General features: G+C 38.5%; 1 protein-coding gene across 8 annotated transcripts in view; it reads right to left on the bottom strand.

Annotated features, from left to right (window-relative positions):
* Positions 1-5,451: 5,451 nt before the first annotated feature.
* The window catches only part of LOC5573780 (protein FAM133A), a 341,803-nt gene continuing 331,224 nt past the window's right edge, over positions 5,452-16,030 (bottom strand). For 4 of the 8 annotated variants that reach the window (XM_021841231.1, XM_021841236.1, XM_021841234.1 and 1 more), the window contains exons 5-7: positions 14,888-15,073; positions 13,770-13,861; positions 5,452-7,379 (exon numbers count right to left, since the gene is read on the bottom strand). In XM_021841231.1, coding sequence (XP_021696923.1) covers positions 13,791-13,861; positions 14,888-15,073 — 257 coding nt within the window. In that variant the 3' untranslated portion in view covers positions 5,452-7,379; positions 13,770-13,790. Of the gene's footprint in view, positions 7,380-13,769; positions 13,862-14,887; positions 15,076-16,030 lie in introns of those variants that run through there. The other 4 variants (XM_021841235.1, XM_001654747.2, XM_021841232.1 and 1 more) reach the window with 3 other exon arrangements.

Below are 16,030 nucleotides of genomic sequence, written 5' to 3'. Positions count from 1 at the left end.
AAACAGAAGCTTGAATCCGATAGACGGCTTGACCAAAGGCAGCATGCATTCCGATCAGGTTTTGGTACTAACACGTACTTTGCAGCATTGGGCGATGTGCTTCATAAAGCGAATGCTGAAGGGCTACACACGGAAGTGATATCTCTAGATATTTCAAAGGCTTTTAATTGTACCTGGACACCGCTAGTCCTTCAACAACTTGTTGACTGGGGGCTATCAGGGCACATAGTGCACTTTTGCAAAAATTTCCTTGTCAATCGCTTTTTCCGTGTTGCAATCGGAGATACTACCTCGGAGTCTTACCCAGAAGAAACTGGTGTCCCCCAAGGATCTGTTATTGCTGTGACCCTCTTCCTCGTAGCGATGAACAGTGTTTTCTCCGTTATTCCCCGAGGTGTCCATATCTTCGTGTATGCTGACGATATATTGTTAGTCGTATCTGGCAGCACCCGTGGTCGCACCAGGATTCGGGCCCAAGCTGCTGTTAGTTCAGTCGTAAAATGGGCGACATCAGTTGGTTTCAGCCTCTCCGCCAATAAAAGTGTACGCTGCCACGTCTGTAAGTATAGGCATCAATACGACAGAACGCCAATCCGGGTGGATGGTAACCCTATTCCCTCCAAGAAGACAGTGAAAGTACTCGGGATCATAATTGATCGACACCTGTCTTTTAAGCCGCATTTTACCAACGTTAAGAATAACTGCCAAACAAGATTGAATCTACTTCGGACAATCTCCCGTCCACATCGTTCCAATAATCGTGGGATTCGATTCCGAGTAGCTGAAGCCATTGTTGATAGCCGTCTCCTGTATGGCTTGGAGCTCACCTGCATCGCCTACAACCAGCTGGTAGAAATATTAGCGCCCATATACAACAGCTACATTCGTACTATTTCCGGACTCCTCCCGTCTACGCCAGCCGACTCTGCATGTGTCGAGGCGGGTCGACCACCTTTTCGCCATTTCATAACCAAAGCAATTTGCACTAAGGCTGCAGTCCATGCTGCAAAAACCTCCGGGCGTTTTTCTCCTTGAAGAAGGAAATAAGATTTTCCGTAGGGTGGCCAATAGAAATCTCACCCCTGTGGCTAAGTACCACTGGTACGGAGACAATAGTTGGCATAAAGAAACACCAAAAATCGATGACGAAATCAAGCGTCGATTTAGAGCGGGTGACAACTCGCAAACGCTTCGAATGTCAGTGCTTGAATGATTGCAGACAAAATATTCAGGCTACGAGCACCGTTACACAGATGGCTCCCTCTCCCAGGTAGGAGTAGGTATTGGAATCATCGGACATTCTCTGGAAATCAGCAAAAGTCTTCAACCGTGGTACTCAATCTTCTCGGCGGAAGCTGTGGCGGTTTTTATTGCTGCTACTACTGTCAGCGTGCGACCAATTTTAGTGTTAACGGACTCCACCAGTGTCATCTCTGCCCTTCAATCTGATACCCCACAGCACCCTTGGATACAAGGAATTATTAAAAATTCACCACACAGCACTGTGTTTGCCTGGATACCCGGCCATTGCGGAATCCCTGGAAACGTTGCAGCAGATCGACTCGCTGGAATCGGTCACGCCGAACGGAGGTATAGCTCCACAGCCCCGCTGGATGATGTCAAAAGACACATCAGGAAAAAATTTAGGGACCACTGGAATGTCGAATGGGCTAGCTCCCACTCATCATATATCCGAAAAATCAAACAAGATACGTCTGCCTGGGATGATCGTAAATCCTTACGTGAACAACGGGTTGTCTCAAGATTGCGTACTGGACACACGCGTCTCTCTCACAACTTCGATGGAGCTGATTTCAACGTTATCTGCTCAACGTGCAACGTGAGAAACACTGTTGAGCACTTCCTATGTGTCTGTCCCCAGTATGAGTTCTCACGTCAAACATATGGACTCTCCAGCAGTATCCGGGAAATTCTAAGTGACGATGCATCCGCTACAACCTCCCTGATCTGTTTCCTCAAAGATGCTGGCCTCTTCTATAGGATCTAACTGTGGGCAGTCCGAGATCATTATCGTTGTTATAGTGGCCTCACCACAAATTAATAGGGCAAATCTTGTGCAAACACTTTGGATTTGGAACATTAGCGCAAATAGGTATACTAGAATAACAAATTATAACACAGTGAAGTAATCCGGGAACGTCAGTAACTTTGAGAGATTAGCTACGAAACCTTTGGCGAGACCCCACGGTTGGGCTCGAAGACGGACCCTTATGGTTCGCCTTACTTTCCCCCGTTACACGAGTGCCCTTCAGGCACCTCATGTGGCAGTGATGAACTAGCCAAACGAGTTAAAAATCACTTTAATAAGGAAAAAAAAAATGTCATTGAAAGAACGAAAATTTTCATTTAAGGCGAAACAGCTTGGAATCATAATTTAATAATGTACCAAAACTTTGAAGGCACAAATCTCGCGAAAGAGGCATCAAACTACAGTGCAATTCCTATTTTAGCTTTGTGCACTAGCAGAAAGCTTAAAATAAGAAGATTGACCTTGTACGTTAATTATTTCAACACATTGGTGCCTTTGAAATCGTAAGTAGGGGCACAAGCCGGCCATTGTACCTGCCATGTTTGGATTCCGAGATGTGTCACCTTAACGCAATTTAGAACCATTTCGTAGTATGTACAGTAGTATGATCTTGCCAAGCATGCTTACTTGAGAAATTTCGCCAAATTATGATTTCCTTGCAGAGTGAATAAAATTACTGAAAGTACTTTCATGGAAGCAGGCGATTGCCTCTCATAGTTACACTGATTTTTGTACAATTATTTTGAAATTTTTTTAGTGCTATTTTTGTAGAAGACTGTTCTTTGTAATGTTGGCTCGCACTTCTACATAGAAGCGCTTACAGCAAGATTTTTTGAAAGAATTATCGAAACAAGGCATAAAATCTCGTGTTCGAAACAAAAACGGATTAAACATTTCTAAATAACTAATCTGAATAATCTAAATAATTTCGACAATTATTGTCTAAAACGTTTGATGTTTTTGTCAAATCTGTAGTTTTTTTCACTTATGAATACATACAGCCTTCAGCCAATAATATTGAAATTTAATATGATTGAGCTTTTAGTAAACTCAGATTCCTGGTGGAATTGGGTCCTAAAATGTTTAATGAATTCTTGTTTTTATTTAATAATACGAAAGAGCATGTTCTTGCAACTACTTTAGCATTTTTTCTAACTCAAATAACGGCTATAACATTTTTAAACTTCAATTTCAAAAATGATTCCATATATGAACCTTGACACTTGTGATCATGTTTGACATTCACAGTTTCGACAAAAATGCCACAGGGCATATAGTTTTAACACTGGGGTTGTTCCTATCTGACATTTCAGCAGGGACACGGAACACAAAATATACCCAAAATTTGAGTTTAAACCAAAGGGTGGGACAAAATCTCAAAAATCATTAAAAAAAATGTTTTTTGGACTTAAACAAATGAAAATCATTTAAAAATTGAGTAAACATGTGTTTTTGCCCTAAACTTAAGCGTTTGATACTAAAATTGGGACAGGGCTTTAGAACCCAATTGCGAATGTAATTCTAAGAAACTGGCAAATTTTCTTTGGACAATCACTAAAATATTTCTTTAAAAATCTCTAAACGAATGTATGTAGAAATCCTCAAAATAATTGCAAGGAATATCGTTTAGAAAATTTTGATGAACATCCTTGATATAAATTCAAAATTAATTTCCGAAAAATATTTTGAGAAATCCCTGGACAAATACTTTGAAGAATCTTTAACAATGTCTTGAATTTCTTAGAGATACTCTCAGAATTAATTCAGGGCAATTCACTAAATAAAAGCATTGCAAGATTTTTTGACGAAAAAAGGAATTTATGCAAAACACAATTTCGATGAAGTTTCAAAAGAAACCTTTGGATAAATTCCTGGATGAAAGAAATTAAAATGATCTCTACAGCGGGGATTCGCTGGTTGGAACACCATTGCCTCCCATCTAGCGACTCTGACACGTTAGTTGGAATGACTGACAGCTGGTGAAAATGCTCCAATCTAACGCATTAACACATACACATTTGTTCTATATATGGAGACTTAATGCGACGGTACTCAGAGGTAAAAGGCAATTTGACATCTTCTCTTGACAATCGTTTGATTTTGAGTTGTGTTTTTTTTCAACCTGCGAACATCCAACCATCGAATCATTCCATGTAGCGGGCCCCCGACGAGCGAATCCCCACACATCTCTGATCTAAGATCAGTAAGAAGAACTTCCTTGGGGCCTTCCTTAGCCGTGTGGTTAGAGTCCGCGGTTACAACTTTAGCAAAGCCACGCTGAAGGTGTCTGGGCTCGATTCCCGGTCGGTCCAGGATCTTTTCGTAATGGAAATTTCCTTGGCTTCCCTGGGTATAAAGTATCATCGTACCTTACACACGATATTGTGCATCCGAGTAATCGCTGCAAAGTCGCTCAACTGTCGCGTCGCTGAACTGTTGAGCGCTTTGCAGTTTAGTGCTCCAGCGACGCAATGGAATAGCCTGTTTCGCTCGATCACTAACATGAAAAGGTCGCCAGCGACCAGCGACGTTTTAGTCGCGCGAAATAGTTGAGCGAAGTTAGTGTTTGTTCTTGATTATGTCTGCACTGACAATATACGAATGCGAAAATGGCAACATAGGCAAAGAAAGCTCTCAGTTAATAAATGTGGAAGTGCTCTTAGAACACTACGCTGAGTAGCCGGCTCTGTCCCAGTGGGGACGTTAATACCAAGAAGAAGAAGAAATTCCTAATGAAAAGCCTTCATAAAGGAATTGTGAATGAATTTAGAAAATGATTCCAAGAGTAATGTGAGAACGTGAGAAGGAGTAAGTAAGTAAGTAAGTAAGTAAGTAAGTAAGTAAGTAAGTAAGTAAGTAAGTAAGTAAGTAAGTAAGTAAGTAAGTAAGTAAGTAAGTAAGTAAGTAAGTAAGTAAGTAAGTAAGTAAGTAAGTAAGTAAGTAAGTAAGTAAGTAAGTAAGTAAGTAAGTAAGTAAGTAAGTAAGTAAGTAAGTAAGTAAGTAAGTAAGTAAGTAAGTAAGTAAGTAAGTAAGTAGGTAAGTAAGTAAGTAAGTAAGTAAGTAAGTAAGTAAGTAAGTAAGTAAGTAAGTAAGTAAGTAAGTACTGCCACCTTTCAATCCCTAGACCGTTAGTGTTATGCATATTGAAATTGTCATCGAGTAAATAACACACAACCATTACAACATATCACAAAAGAATATGTTTTATTAAGAAATTTGATATTTTAAATCTACAGTTATTGTATATACTTTTTAATGAGCTGTATCGAAGAAACGGAAAATTTCAACTTACTCAGAAAACGCAATATGTTTCTCTGTGGGGGTGTGTTGCCAGCACCGTGGGAATTTATTTTTTATACTTTGATTCAATAGCCCCATCGTTCATCGATCCCATTGTTGTAGGTACAGTTGAAAACCAGAACCAGTGTTTTTTGTAGGTTTTTTTGTTTATGTATATTATCAGCAATTGTAAAGGAAACGAATTTGAACGAATGAATCTGTGCAGCTTGAAACCGAACCGAATGTTCACATACAGAATATAGAGAGCTTACTGACGACGCAAATTTTAGACTTCGGGATTTCTTTTACACGGTTGGATTTTGTTTTGTTGAGATGCTTTACAATTGGATTAATTCTCCTATTGCGTAATATGAGACATTTTTTTACAGTAATAGTCGTCACTAGGAGTATGTGTATATGTTTCATCCTCTGCTTCCATTTTTCTGCACTTGTTTGCTCCTAATATTTTTTATAAATATTTATCTAGTGGTTTTGTTTCTGTTTGAATTTTTTCTTTCTCTGAAACATGTAATTCGGTATATTTTGTTATTTTGGCTTCATATTTTTCATGCATTTTCATGAAGATTACACACCAAAAAGATTGATTACTTTCCTTTTACGCTTTTTCTGTTCTAATTAGCTTTGCTCGAGCGAGCGTTAGAGTTGTTTCTCAAATTCGTCAGTGTTGCCAGTCTGCTTGTTGTGTCATCTTCGGTTTTTCGATTTTGATTCATTTCGAAAGTAATTCATCAACGTTGAACATCAAACATACAATAGAGTGAGAGCTGCAAACTGGTACCAGGTGGATAAGAATCATCAAACTACTAAACGGTGAGTGCGGATTTCCTTTTTAGAATCTAAGGAAGCGAAATCGTAACGAAATTTCTACCAATTTGCGAAAACGGTTCTATGGAAATGGTGCCAATCTGTAATAATGCAGTAAATTCTTTGCTGGATGTTTTGTTACACTGGACAGCAGGGACATACACATTACTTTTGGTGATAAAATTGGACAATTTATCTATAACTTGGCTCTAGTACAAATTGCAGTGTTCTTCTTTCAATCTACTCTACAATTAGGTAATGGAATCAATTCATTAAGTGGTTACGGTTTTGACGAGTCATTTATTTTGCTGCTTCTGGAACAAATTGGCAAACAGGTTTGGCTTATAGAATAGGGAAGAGAGCTTTCATCGTTCGGCTCTTCGTTATCATCACTGGAATTTAGTAGCCTTTTCGTTGATTTTTTGCCAGTTTCTTTCCATATTTGTTTGTTTGCTACATCTTTCGGCAACGCGTATATTCAGACATCTTCTGTTCGCTTTGTAACTGCTTTAGAAAGTTTGTTCTGGTTTTCTTGATACTAATGCTCTTCATTTAATATCTATAATTAATTTTATTTAACACGTAAGTTTATTTTCGACTTCCATCTTCCTCGTGTCCATTACATTTGTGGCTCAACTTAATCAACTGGTTTAAGTTTACTTACTTTACAAATGTCAATCAAAACGAATATATGAATGTGTTTTCCTCTTTTGTTGGCATTTTACGGTTTGTATGAATTCGTGTTTAGCGTGTACTCACTACATGTATTTTTCTTCAACTTGGATGTATGTGCGTGTGTGTATGGATTAGTGTTAGTCTGTCTGTATATGTTTTTGTGTCCATGTGTATTCGCTGTTTACGTGTAACGTGTATAGATTTCACAGTTAAAATTTGATCCTGCTAAACTTTAATATTTATCGGCTATCGTATGATAAGTAAGTTTCTTCTGATAGCATTTCGAAGCTTTGTGCTGTTGTAGATCTGCTGCTACCTTCGGAGACGATCAGTGTTTTGGCAATTGTCGGTTGAAACTCTCTCAATCACCACAGCTTCTTGCGTTGGCTCACTATAGTTGATTAGCGCTGTTTTTTTTATCATTTGCTTTTTTATCTTTCTCTCAGTGTGGATGTTGAACGATGATCATGTGAGTTTATCTTGTATGATGGTGATGATGACTTAAGCAAAATTATCGCTAACGCCATTTACTGACGGTTCTTGCGGACACCTATTGGGGACGAGATAGTTAGAGCATTAATATTTGGCATGAATATTGATATAAAGTTAATATGTGCTGCAAAAACTCAAGTGTTCTTATATCAAATTTAAAACTTTCTAGCAAATCTTCAACTTAAATACTCACTCTCACAAAAGTGCATATTGTGAAAATTCACTCTCATTTTCTCTGTGTGTATGTGCAACAGTATTAGTGTCGGCAAATGCTCTTTGACGGTTTTCAAAAATAAACTTTGAATCTCTTTGAATAAGCTAACGCTTTATTAGAATCATGAGCTTCTAATGCAGGCTAGTGTATACATTATAAAGGGTTTTTATTTTTCAAAATAAAGTTTTTTCATTATTTTATGAGGGCACCGCTTAGCAACAATAATCCGAATTGAATACACAGCAATATTGGTCGACGTGTTTTTTGGACGTAAGTTCATTCGATCAAATCCATTTTACAAAATTATTCCATTCTAAAAGGTAAACGGATTCGATGGATAAATAGTAGAGTGGTTCAAAAAATCGTTTTTGCTCCACACCGCTCATTCGATTCTAGATCAAATTCTGAGTGTCCTCCCAAAATTTGAGCTCATTTGGATGAAAACTGAAACTGCACAAGTCCTTTGAAGTTTATATGGGAATTACTATGGGAAAAGCAAACAACTCATTCAATCGGTCATAGTGTTTGCCCATGTGCTCTTGGAGATTAGAACTATGTTGATACTGTGAGATACAATAATCAGCTGCAACTTTGCCGAAGACCGTTTTAAAATCGGACGCCTCGGTAATTAATTATTGATTTTTGAATGAGATGTAAAACTTTGGGTATAATTATTGGGCTGATCTGCAGGCATCACTGGATATATGCAGTAAAACATAGTAGCCTAGATTTGTGCGTGCTATCTTTTGCGCCAGGTGCAGCAATGTTGCCTGTTCAGAAGTTAAATGAGTACTGCTGAAGAATTTGCAACTGGATATAAATCAATAACTAATTACTGAGTCATCCGATTTGAAAACGGTCTTCGGCAAAGTTGTAGCTGATGAATATATCTCACAGAATCAACGTTGTTTCTATCCCCAAGAGCACATGGGCAAACACTATGACTGATTGAATGAATTGGTTATTTTTCTCATAGTAATTCCCATATAAACTTAAAAGGGCTTGTGCAGTCTCAGTTTTCATTCAAATGAGCTCAAATTTTGGAAGGACACTCAGAATTTGGTCTAGAATTGAATGAGCGGTGTAGAGCAAAAACGGTTTTCTGAACCACTCTAATAAATAGCCAAGAAACGAATTTTCTCGCTGTGATGAGATGACCGGACCGAGAGATATGGGACGTGGCTCTCACTATCTAGATCAGGGTTGAAATCCCATTATTTTATTTTGTTAAGTTTAAAAAACTGGTAGCACCAATAATTTCAAATTCGAACTAATAGTTTTAAGAATAAACAACAAATAATCAAACGGCGTAGGGAATGGCTGGAAATTTGAAAGGGCTGGTAGCAGATCTTTTTCAATAATTTTTTCGTTTGACATTTTCATAGGGACTTGCTTATGACTCTATTATGTTCTTCCATGAAATTGAAATCGAATTAAAAAAAGAATTCTAGAATTCAAGGAGATTCTACGCTGATTTTTTTTCCATATTTTCTCCATGAATTCTTCTACGACTCATCTTAGAGATTGATCCAAAATCCTTCTATGGATTATTCCAGGGAATCTATTAGGAACTCTACCATGAGTTCTTAAAAAAAATGACCAGTGATTCATTACTAAGTTTCTCTAGAAATCTTTCTAACAATATTGTCTTGAATATTGCGCCACGCACGAGGCCAGTAAATCACTGGGTTGCTTAAGGCCGCACGGGACGTCATCATAATCACCCTATCCATTTCAAGAAGCAAATCCCAAGAACCACTCCATATATCGATGCAAAAATGTATCACTATGATTCTATATATGTAGTGCACAACCCGATAAATTTTCAGCTTCATCGGTTCACTAAAACTCGAGATTTGCTTCCACAAAGTTTTAATGATTATTGTTAGAGTGCGACGAAAGATAGGGAAAATAACACGGTCTCCCGTGTCGCCTTTCAGGGTTGGGAAAAGTTCTGAAATTCACACTACAGTAGGCAAGCGTAGCAAATTACAGTCAGTGGAGCCAGTGAAACTCACGCCTATTGCTGCTGTAGGCAAAATGCATTGAAAATAGCAAAACATCCGTTGCTAAGGGCAACCCAAAACTACTGTAGAAAAATGTTCTATGGACCTATGCACGGGTTCATTATTTTACGTTTTAGCGGTGCCGTGTTATTTATGTCACCATGGAAGCTAGTGAATTCGGCACCGCTCAAACGTCAAATTAGTGAACTTGTGCATCGGTCCATGGACCTTTGCACGAGTTCACTAATTTGACGTTTCAGCGGTGCCGAATTCACTGGTTGCCATGGTCACATAAATAACACGACACCGCTCATACGTCAAATAGTGAACCCGTGTCCGCCATTCTCATGATCATGATGATATTGCTGTTACTTTCACATGTTACGACTCCGACTCCTGTCAAAATTTCATTCATAAAATAAGCGATCAGCTGCTCAAAAATGTCTCGTAAAATGGACTTTTCCTCACAAGAAGGTGGTGATTTTCGCCGTTTGTATTGTATATCCACTTGAATGTTGGATTATCCCGGCTATTTAGAAGACTGTTCGAAACAGTCGTTAAAAATCGAGGGGATCTCAATGTATTCCATCCAGATGAAACAATGTTGCGAATGTTGTAGAAACACATAATTAGGTTAACTATACATACCTTACGCGCAATAAACTATTGCCAGCTATTGAATTGTTTCATTGAACCTGTATTTTGACCACTAAAAATATTTATTACAAGTTGAATTTTGTTTAGTGAAACATACTTTCATAAACATTCCATCCAACCACCCCTCATTTTCCGAGCCGTGCAGCCGGCAGCCGAGTGTCAACAACAGCTGTTTTGGAAATCTGACTCGACGCCCACTCTGCTGTCCTTGTTGCTCTACTTGAAAGAGTAGGGGTGCTCGTTTGCGCGCGAAAAACTTCTCGCTCGTTGATGCTGCCAAATCTGACAGCGACTGTTTCACCGACCGTTTAGAACGACGACTGTTTCAAACGGTCGCGAACAGTTAGGAACTGAACGGTCAATATGCCCAAAGGTAGTAGCACAGAAGATACATACCATAGCTTGCTTGTGCCAAAAATATTCAGCACTATCACCTTCTGATGGAGAGTTAGCAAACGCAGTGAGTGCATTTGTTGTGCAAACTTTCCCACCACAGCGCATTCCAGTTCAAAGTTGTCATCAGCCTTATGGAGTTTGCGAATGTGATACCCAGAATTTGAACTACAGCGGCTGTCTGTAGCCACTGGGTATTTATCGCATTGCCCACATTTCATTCATCAGTTCAATCTGCCCGGCTCACATCACGATGACGCTGATATCGTCGGCATATGCGACAAATCGTTGCCACATGCTTGCTAGAGCCTACACCCTCTGGTGGAGGTAGAGAACGAACAGATACATGGACAACAGGTCGCCTTGCCGAACCGAGCGTTGAATTTTGAACGGACGTGAGAGACGCCCGTTGATGAGCAGCCGAGAGGTGGATCGGCTGGCAATACAAAAATGAGAGGAGAGCGACGAGATCCCGACTGAAGCCGAGTGAACACATGCATGTGTTCACTCGGCTTCAGTCGGGATCTCGTCGCTCTCCTCTCATTTTCGCAATGCACGCTAAACTTCATCCGCTCAAAAATGAGTACCGAGTACACAAAATCGGCCTCTCTTCATGCAGCACAGATTCTGTGTAAAGGGGGCTGTACACAGTTTTGTGCAAACGGTGGTAAACAAACCGAATGAGTGAAATGCGCACAGAGGAGGAACGTTTGGAATGCGGAATTCGCTTCCATGTTTGTTTTGCTTCTGAAAACATTAAAAAAACATTCCGATTTTAAAGTTTTTCAGAGATTTTTTCATTCGAATAGCCGAAGCGGAAGTAAATGAGGAAAAAACATTCTCATTTGCGACCATCTTTCGGCTTTTTGCTGGAAAAAAAAATCCCTGTAAACTCCCCATCTTTCCAACGACCAACTGTTTGCTGCCGCGCGACTGACTGACTGACTGAGATGACTGACCGTTCCATTTCCTTCGAACCGCGCACAGCCGATGACCAACACATCGGTTACACATAGCATGAGTGCGACTTAAACAGAATTTTCACTCAGCCAGCCAGTTCTGCATTGGTTGCCTCATTCTGTGTAGTTTTAACACATGCGCTGCGTTGAGCAGGCTTAGCGTGCAGCAGAAATCTTCTCTGATATCAGAGCGAGTTCCCCACTGCGCTCCTTCGGTATTGACGGTAGCCCAGGAAAATTTTATTTGCGTATCAGCTTTGATTTGGAGAACGCATTCGATCGGGTCCGTCACTCATTCCTCTTCGACACCACCACGCTGGCGTTGTGAACTAAAAGCGAGTTTTTGTCAACTATGTTGTACAAAATACAACAGCAAAACCAGTTATAATAACAAAAGCTGTTTTAAATTTGTTTCAATTTAAAACATAATTATAACATAATTTGTTATTAAAAATTAAAAACAATTGCCTATAACAAATTTTGTTATAATGTAGTTATGAAAAATATTAAAATGAGTTATATTTTTGTTGGGTTGGAAACATAATGAGTAACATTTTTGTTTAAATTATAATATATTTTGTTTGAATTTTGTTTAGTGTAGAGCAAATTGTGTTATAATATTTGTTATTTTAAATAACTACTAATAAGCCAAAATTATAACATATTTTGTTATAAAAAACGCACTAACTGAGCAATAAAATGTGTTGCTACTTTGTTGTAAACCACTGGTCGAGTTATGATCTACTATGCTTCAAATAGCCACCACGAGAAAACCGTAATAATTCGTTTCAACACTCGAAATATTCACAAAAATGTACAAATTTGTCCTTTGTCATGAATTGCTTATAATTTTGGCTGTAAGACTAATATATATATATATATATATTACAGTCGACCCTCTACATCTCGATATCTCTCCCTATGTCGGTCCCTTCATTCTGTACACATTTTCACTCTCTATATGCTTCTTATCTCGATATCTCCCTATCGCAAATTGATTTTCATTCCCGATTTTCTCTCCGCATGTCGAAATGCCCATTGTAGATTTTAGGGATTCAACACAATTTGCAAAGGCAGAGTGATTTTCAATCGGGTATTCATAAAAAAAATTCTATGTCTCGATCTCTCCCTATCTTCGATATCAAGATGTGGAGAGTCGATTGTATTCTGGTAAATTTGACTAATCCATCGAAACTTCTGATAATACTGAAAAAATCGTGCGCAAAATTGAATTTGTTCGCAAACAAAATTATTAAAAATCAGAACACTATTTAAAAAGTGTGGTAACGGAGCAAAATGAGCCATCTAGATATTATCAAACTAAACGGTGTTTTGGACATAAAAGTGCATTGCCGAAATATACTAGATTATTTTTTTAAATGCATAGTCATCTTGGTGCAAGCGGAACACTTTGTTAGAAAATAATTTAAACAAAGTGTCGCTAGATGTTCTACTAAACAGCTCGAAGATTTATTATCAAAGTGTCGCTATTTAATGTTATAAATACATAGTGTGTTTATTATGTATTAAGTATTTATCAAAAATAGGCCGCTAGAATTAATAATTTCAAGCAAAGTTAATAAATTTTGCTTTTCAATGATGTACTATTTATTGACTCTTCGCTACATTGTTTTGAATAAAAATCATACGATTGAATGAAATGGCTTATACATGCATGGGTGGCTCATAATGCCCCATAGTTGGTGCATACGTAAAAATCCATTGTTTTCAAAAAAACTAAAATATTTTCAAGTTGATGTTAACATTAATTATCGACACAACATTGAAATATTTTATAGCACAATAGATATATGAAAAAACAGGTCGTTAAGCCGAATGCCGTTATGCCGAAAGGGTCGTTAGGCCGAAATAACATTTGATCGTTTTTTTTCTATTTCATCTGGCTAACACATTCATCAGTGTTTTTTCCTATCCTAGTCTTTTCCTAGTTTTTTTCTTCTATCGGTCATTTTCGGCCTCTTAAGAGATGAATCAGCCTAAGGCTGAAAATGTTTATAATAAAGACAAAAAAAAAATCGGTCTAACGACCCTTTCGACCTAACGGCATTCGACCTAACGGGATAGAATCCATTTTCCTTAGGTGGCCCATATTGCCCTGACCACTCCTACTCACTAAAATCTACTTTAGATACTTTTTTTTCTATAACCGCCAAAGAGCTTTGCCTGACCTTTGTGTTAGTATTTAGCACCATTAGTACCTACAACCGTTTTGTGTCATCCTATCGTGGTTTTTCTATCGAAGTTTTGTGCTTATTGTACAGCTTCACAAATTTTCGCTTCCATTTACGCGCTGCAAACAATTAGCACACTGATATAGAACACTGTGTAATGCTTAAATTTTGAATAATTTATTCACAGACAAACAGACGTAACTCTCGAAAAACTTTGATAGTTTAGCAAAATAGTAATCAATTTTGATATTTGTTAGTTGGCCGACGATTCACTCGTGGCGCTCGTATCGTTTTTGTAGTGGTTTGTAATGTTCGCATGACTATAGAGGTCCCCAAGCAAACTGCCACGAACACCAACACACAATCAATCTTAGGCGACATTCACAAATTACGTAACGCTCGAACGGGGGGGGGGGGGAGGCGGTATGCTCGAGCGTTACGACAGCGTTACGTAATAAATGGATGCCGCCTTACACAAGTCGATTTCCTCAGAATGAAAACGTATCGATTTTTGTTTGACGTCATTGAGCTTTCGATCAACGGCAGGCCAACAAGGAAGTGGTTGCTTCGCAGCAATTCTGTTTATATTTTCATTCTCACAGCAAACAAAAGCAATGTTGTGACAGTTCTCACAGCAAACAAAGAAAATTTTGTCAACATTGCACTACTACGCAGGCAATTGGATTGGACTATAATTTAAATTGATAATTGATCTAGCAGTTACGTGTGCTTGTCTGCTTGTTGTAGAACACAATAGAACTATCAAACAATAAATTATGGCATAGAATGAAAAATTGGCAGTGCCTCAATTTTCTCATAAACTCCACACAATTTGTAATCAAGACATACTCAACATTTGCTCTACATTATCGTAGAAAATGCAATTCAATTTAAAAGCTAATGGAATCTGGAAAGGAGCAAAAAAACTGTCGCAATTATTTCAATGAGGGTACTCTCCTTCAGCAAGCCTCCATCAGGACTCAATTGTCCAAATTGATTTTGATTCCGAACGTAAACTTTCAATAGAATCGCTGCAATCAACGGATTCGTTCTTCTTTTCGGTCAAACTGACCCCCCCCCCATCTGAATCCCCCTCCTTCCTGAAACTATTCTTCCCGCTGTTCATCTCGCCGGATCGAACTTACCTTTCTCCTTCTTTTCGGCCTTGGGCGATTTGTTCTGTTTGTCTTTCGATTTGCCCTGATTGCAGTTTTTGTTGACCACTCGCGTCGATTGGCAGGTGGCGTCACTGCTCGATTTCAGACTATCGGTACGGGTCATCTGGCCGCTGGGGTTGCACTCGGACCAGGCGCCCTTGTCGTAGCGGCAGGCTGCGTGCGAGAATTGGGAAGAAGAAGAAGAAAATTGATTAAATGTAAGTAAGGAAGTATATTGGATTTATTTTAGTTACAGTTCAAATACCTAGTTATATCAAAGACAAAGAGACGTAACAACTAGAATAAACATTAAAATAAATCATAGTTTTGATTCAAATGCCGAACACTGTGTTCATTCTGTCTCATATTCCGGACACCTTGATTCAAATTCCGAACAGCACAAATAAAAAATATTCAAATGGATAATTTCGCAAATTAATTCATCTGTTCTAGTTCTACTGGTCTCGAACTAGTGAATCATCACTAAATACTCCAGTCCCGAGGTATAAAATAGATTGGAAGACGTTTAAATTGAATTGCAATTGACTGCCATTTCCTTGTAATTTGATGACACATTTCAGCGAAACATTTCAACCAAATCGTCATACAAAAACCGAGTGTTCGGAATATGAGCCTGTTCGGAATTTGAGACACAACGGTATTTGGTATCAAATTTCAAATGAAATCCCTGGACTGGAAAAACTCTTTACAGAAATTTCTGGAAAAATCTTTCTTAGATGATCGTATGAAGTTATCCCTAGAGGAATTCTTGGAGTGGTTTTTGTATAAATCATTAAAGGAATTCTAAGAGCAATCTCGGACAGAGTTCCTTTAGAAGTTCATGAAAAAATCCTTGAAGAAATACATAGATAAAATCTAAAAACATAGATAAAATCATCTAAATCTATAAGAAATACATAGAAGGAATACATGGATAAAATCCCAAATGTATGAGTTTATGCGGTACCCAAAAAAAATCCAGGAAGAATTTCTCGAAGGAGTAATTGTACCAACCTTGTAGATTCTTGAAAAAAATCACCGTATTGGTAAACGCGCGGCTAGACCCAGCCTTCCCAAACGATGATCCGTGGACCCCGTGGACCATGTCGACTTCTCAGGCGGGCCGTGAAG

This window comes from Aedes aegypti, chromosome 2, assembly GCF_002204515.2.
Source record: "Aedes aegypti strain LVP_AGWG chromosome 2, AaegL5.0 Primary Assembly, whole genome shotgun sequence".
Lineage (NCBI taxonomy): Eukaryota > Metazoa > Arthropoda > Insecta > Diptera > Culicidae > Aedes > Aedes aegypti.
The sequence above is the reverse complement of the archived record's forward strand: the minus strand, read 5'-3'. Positions and strand labels throughout refer to the sequence as shown.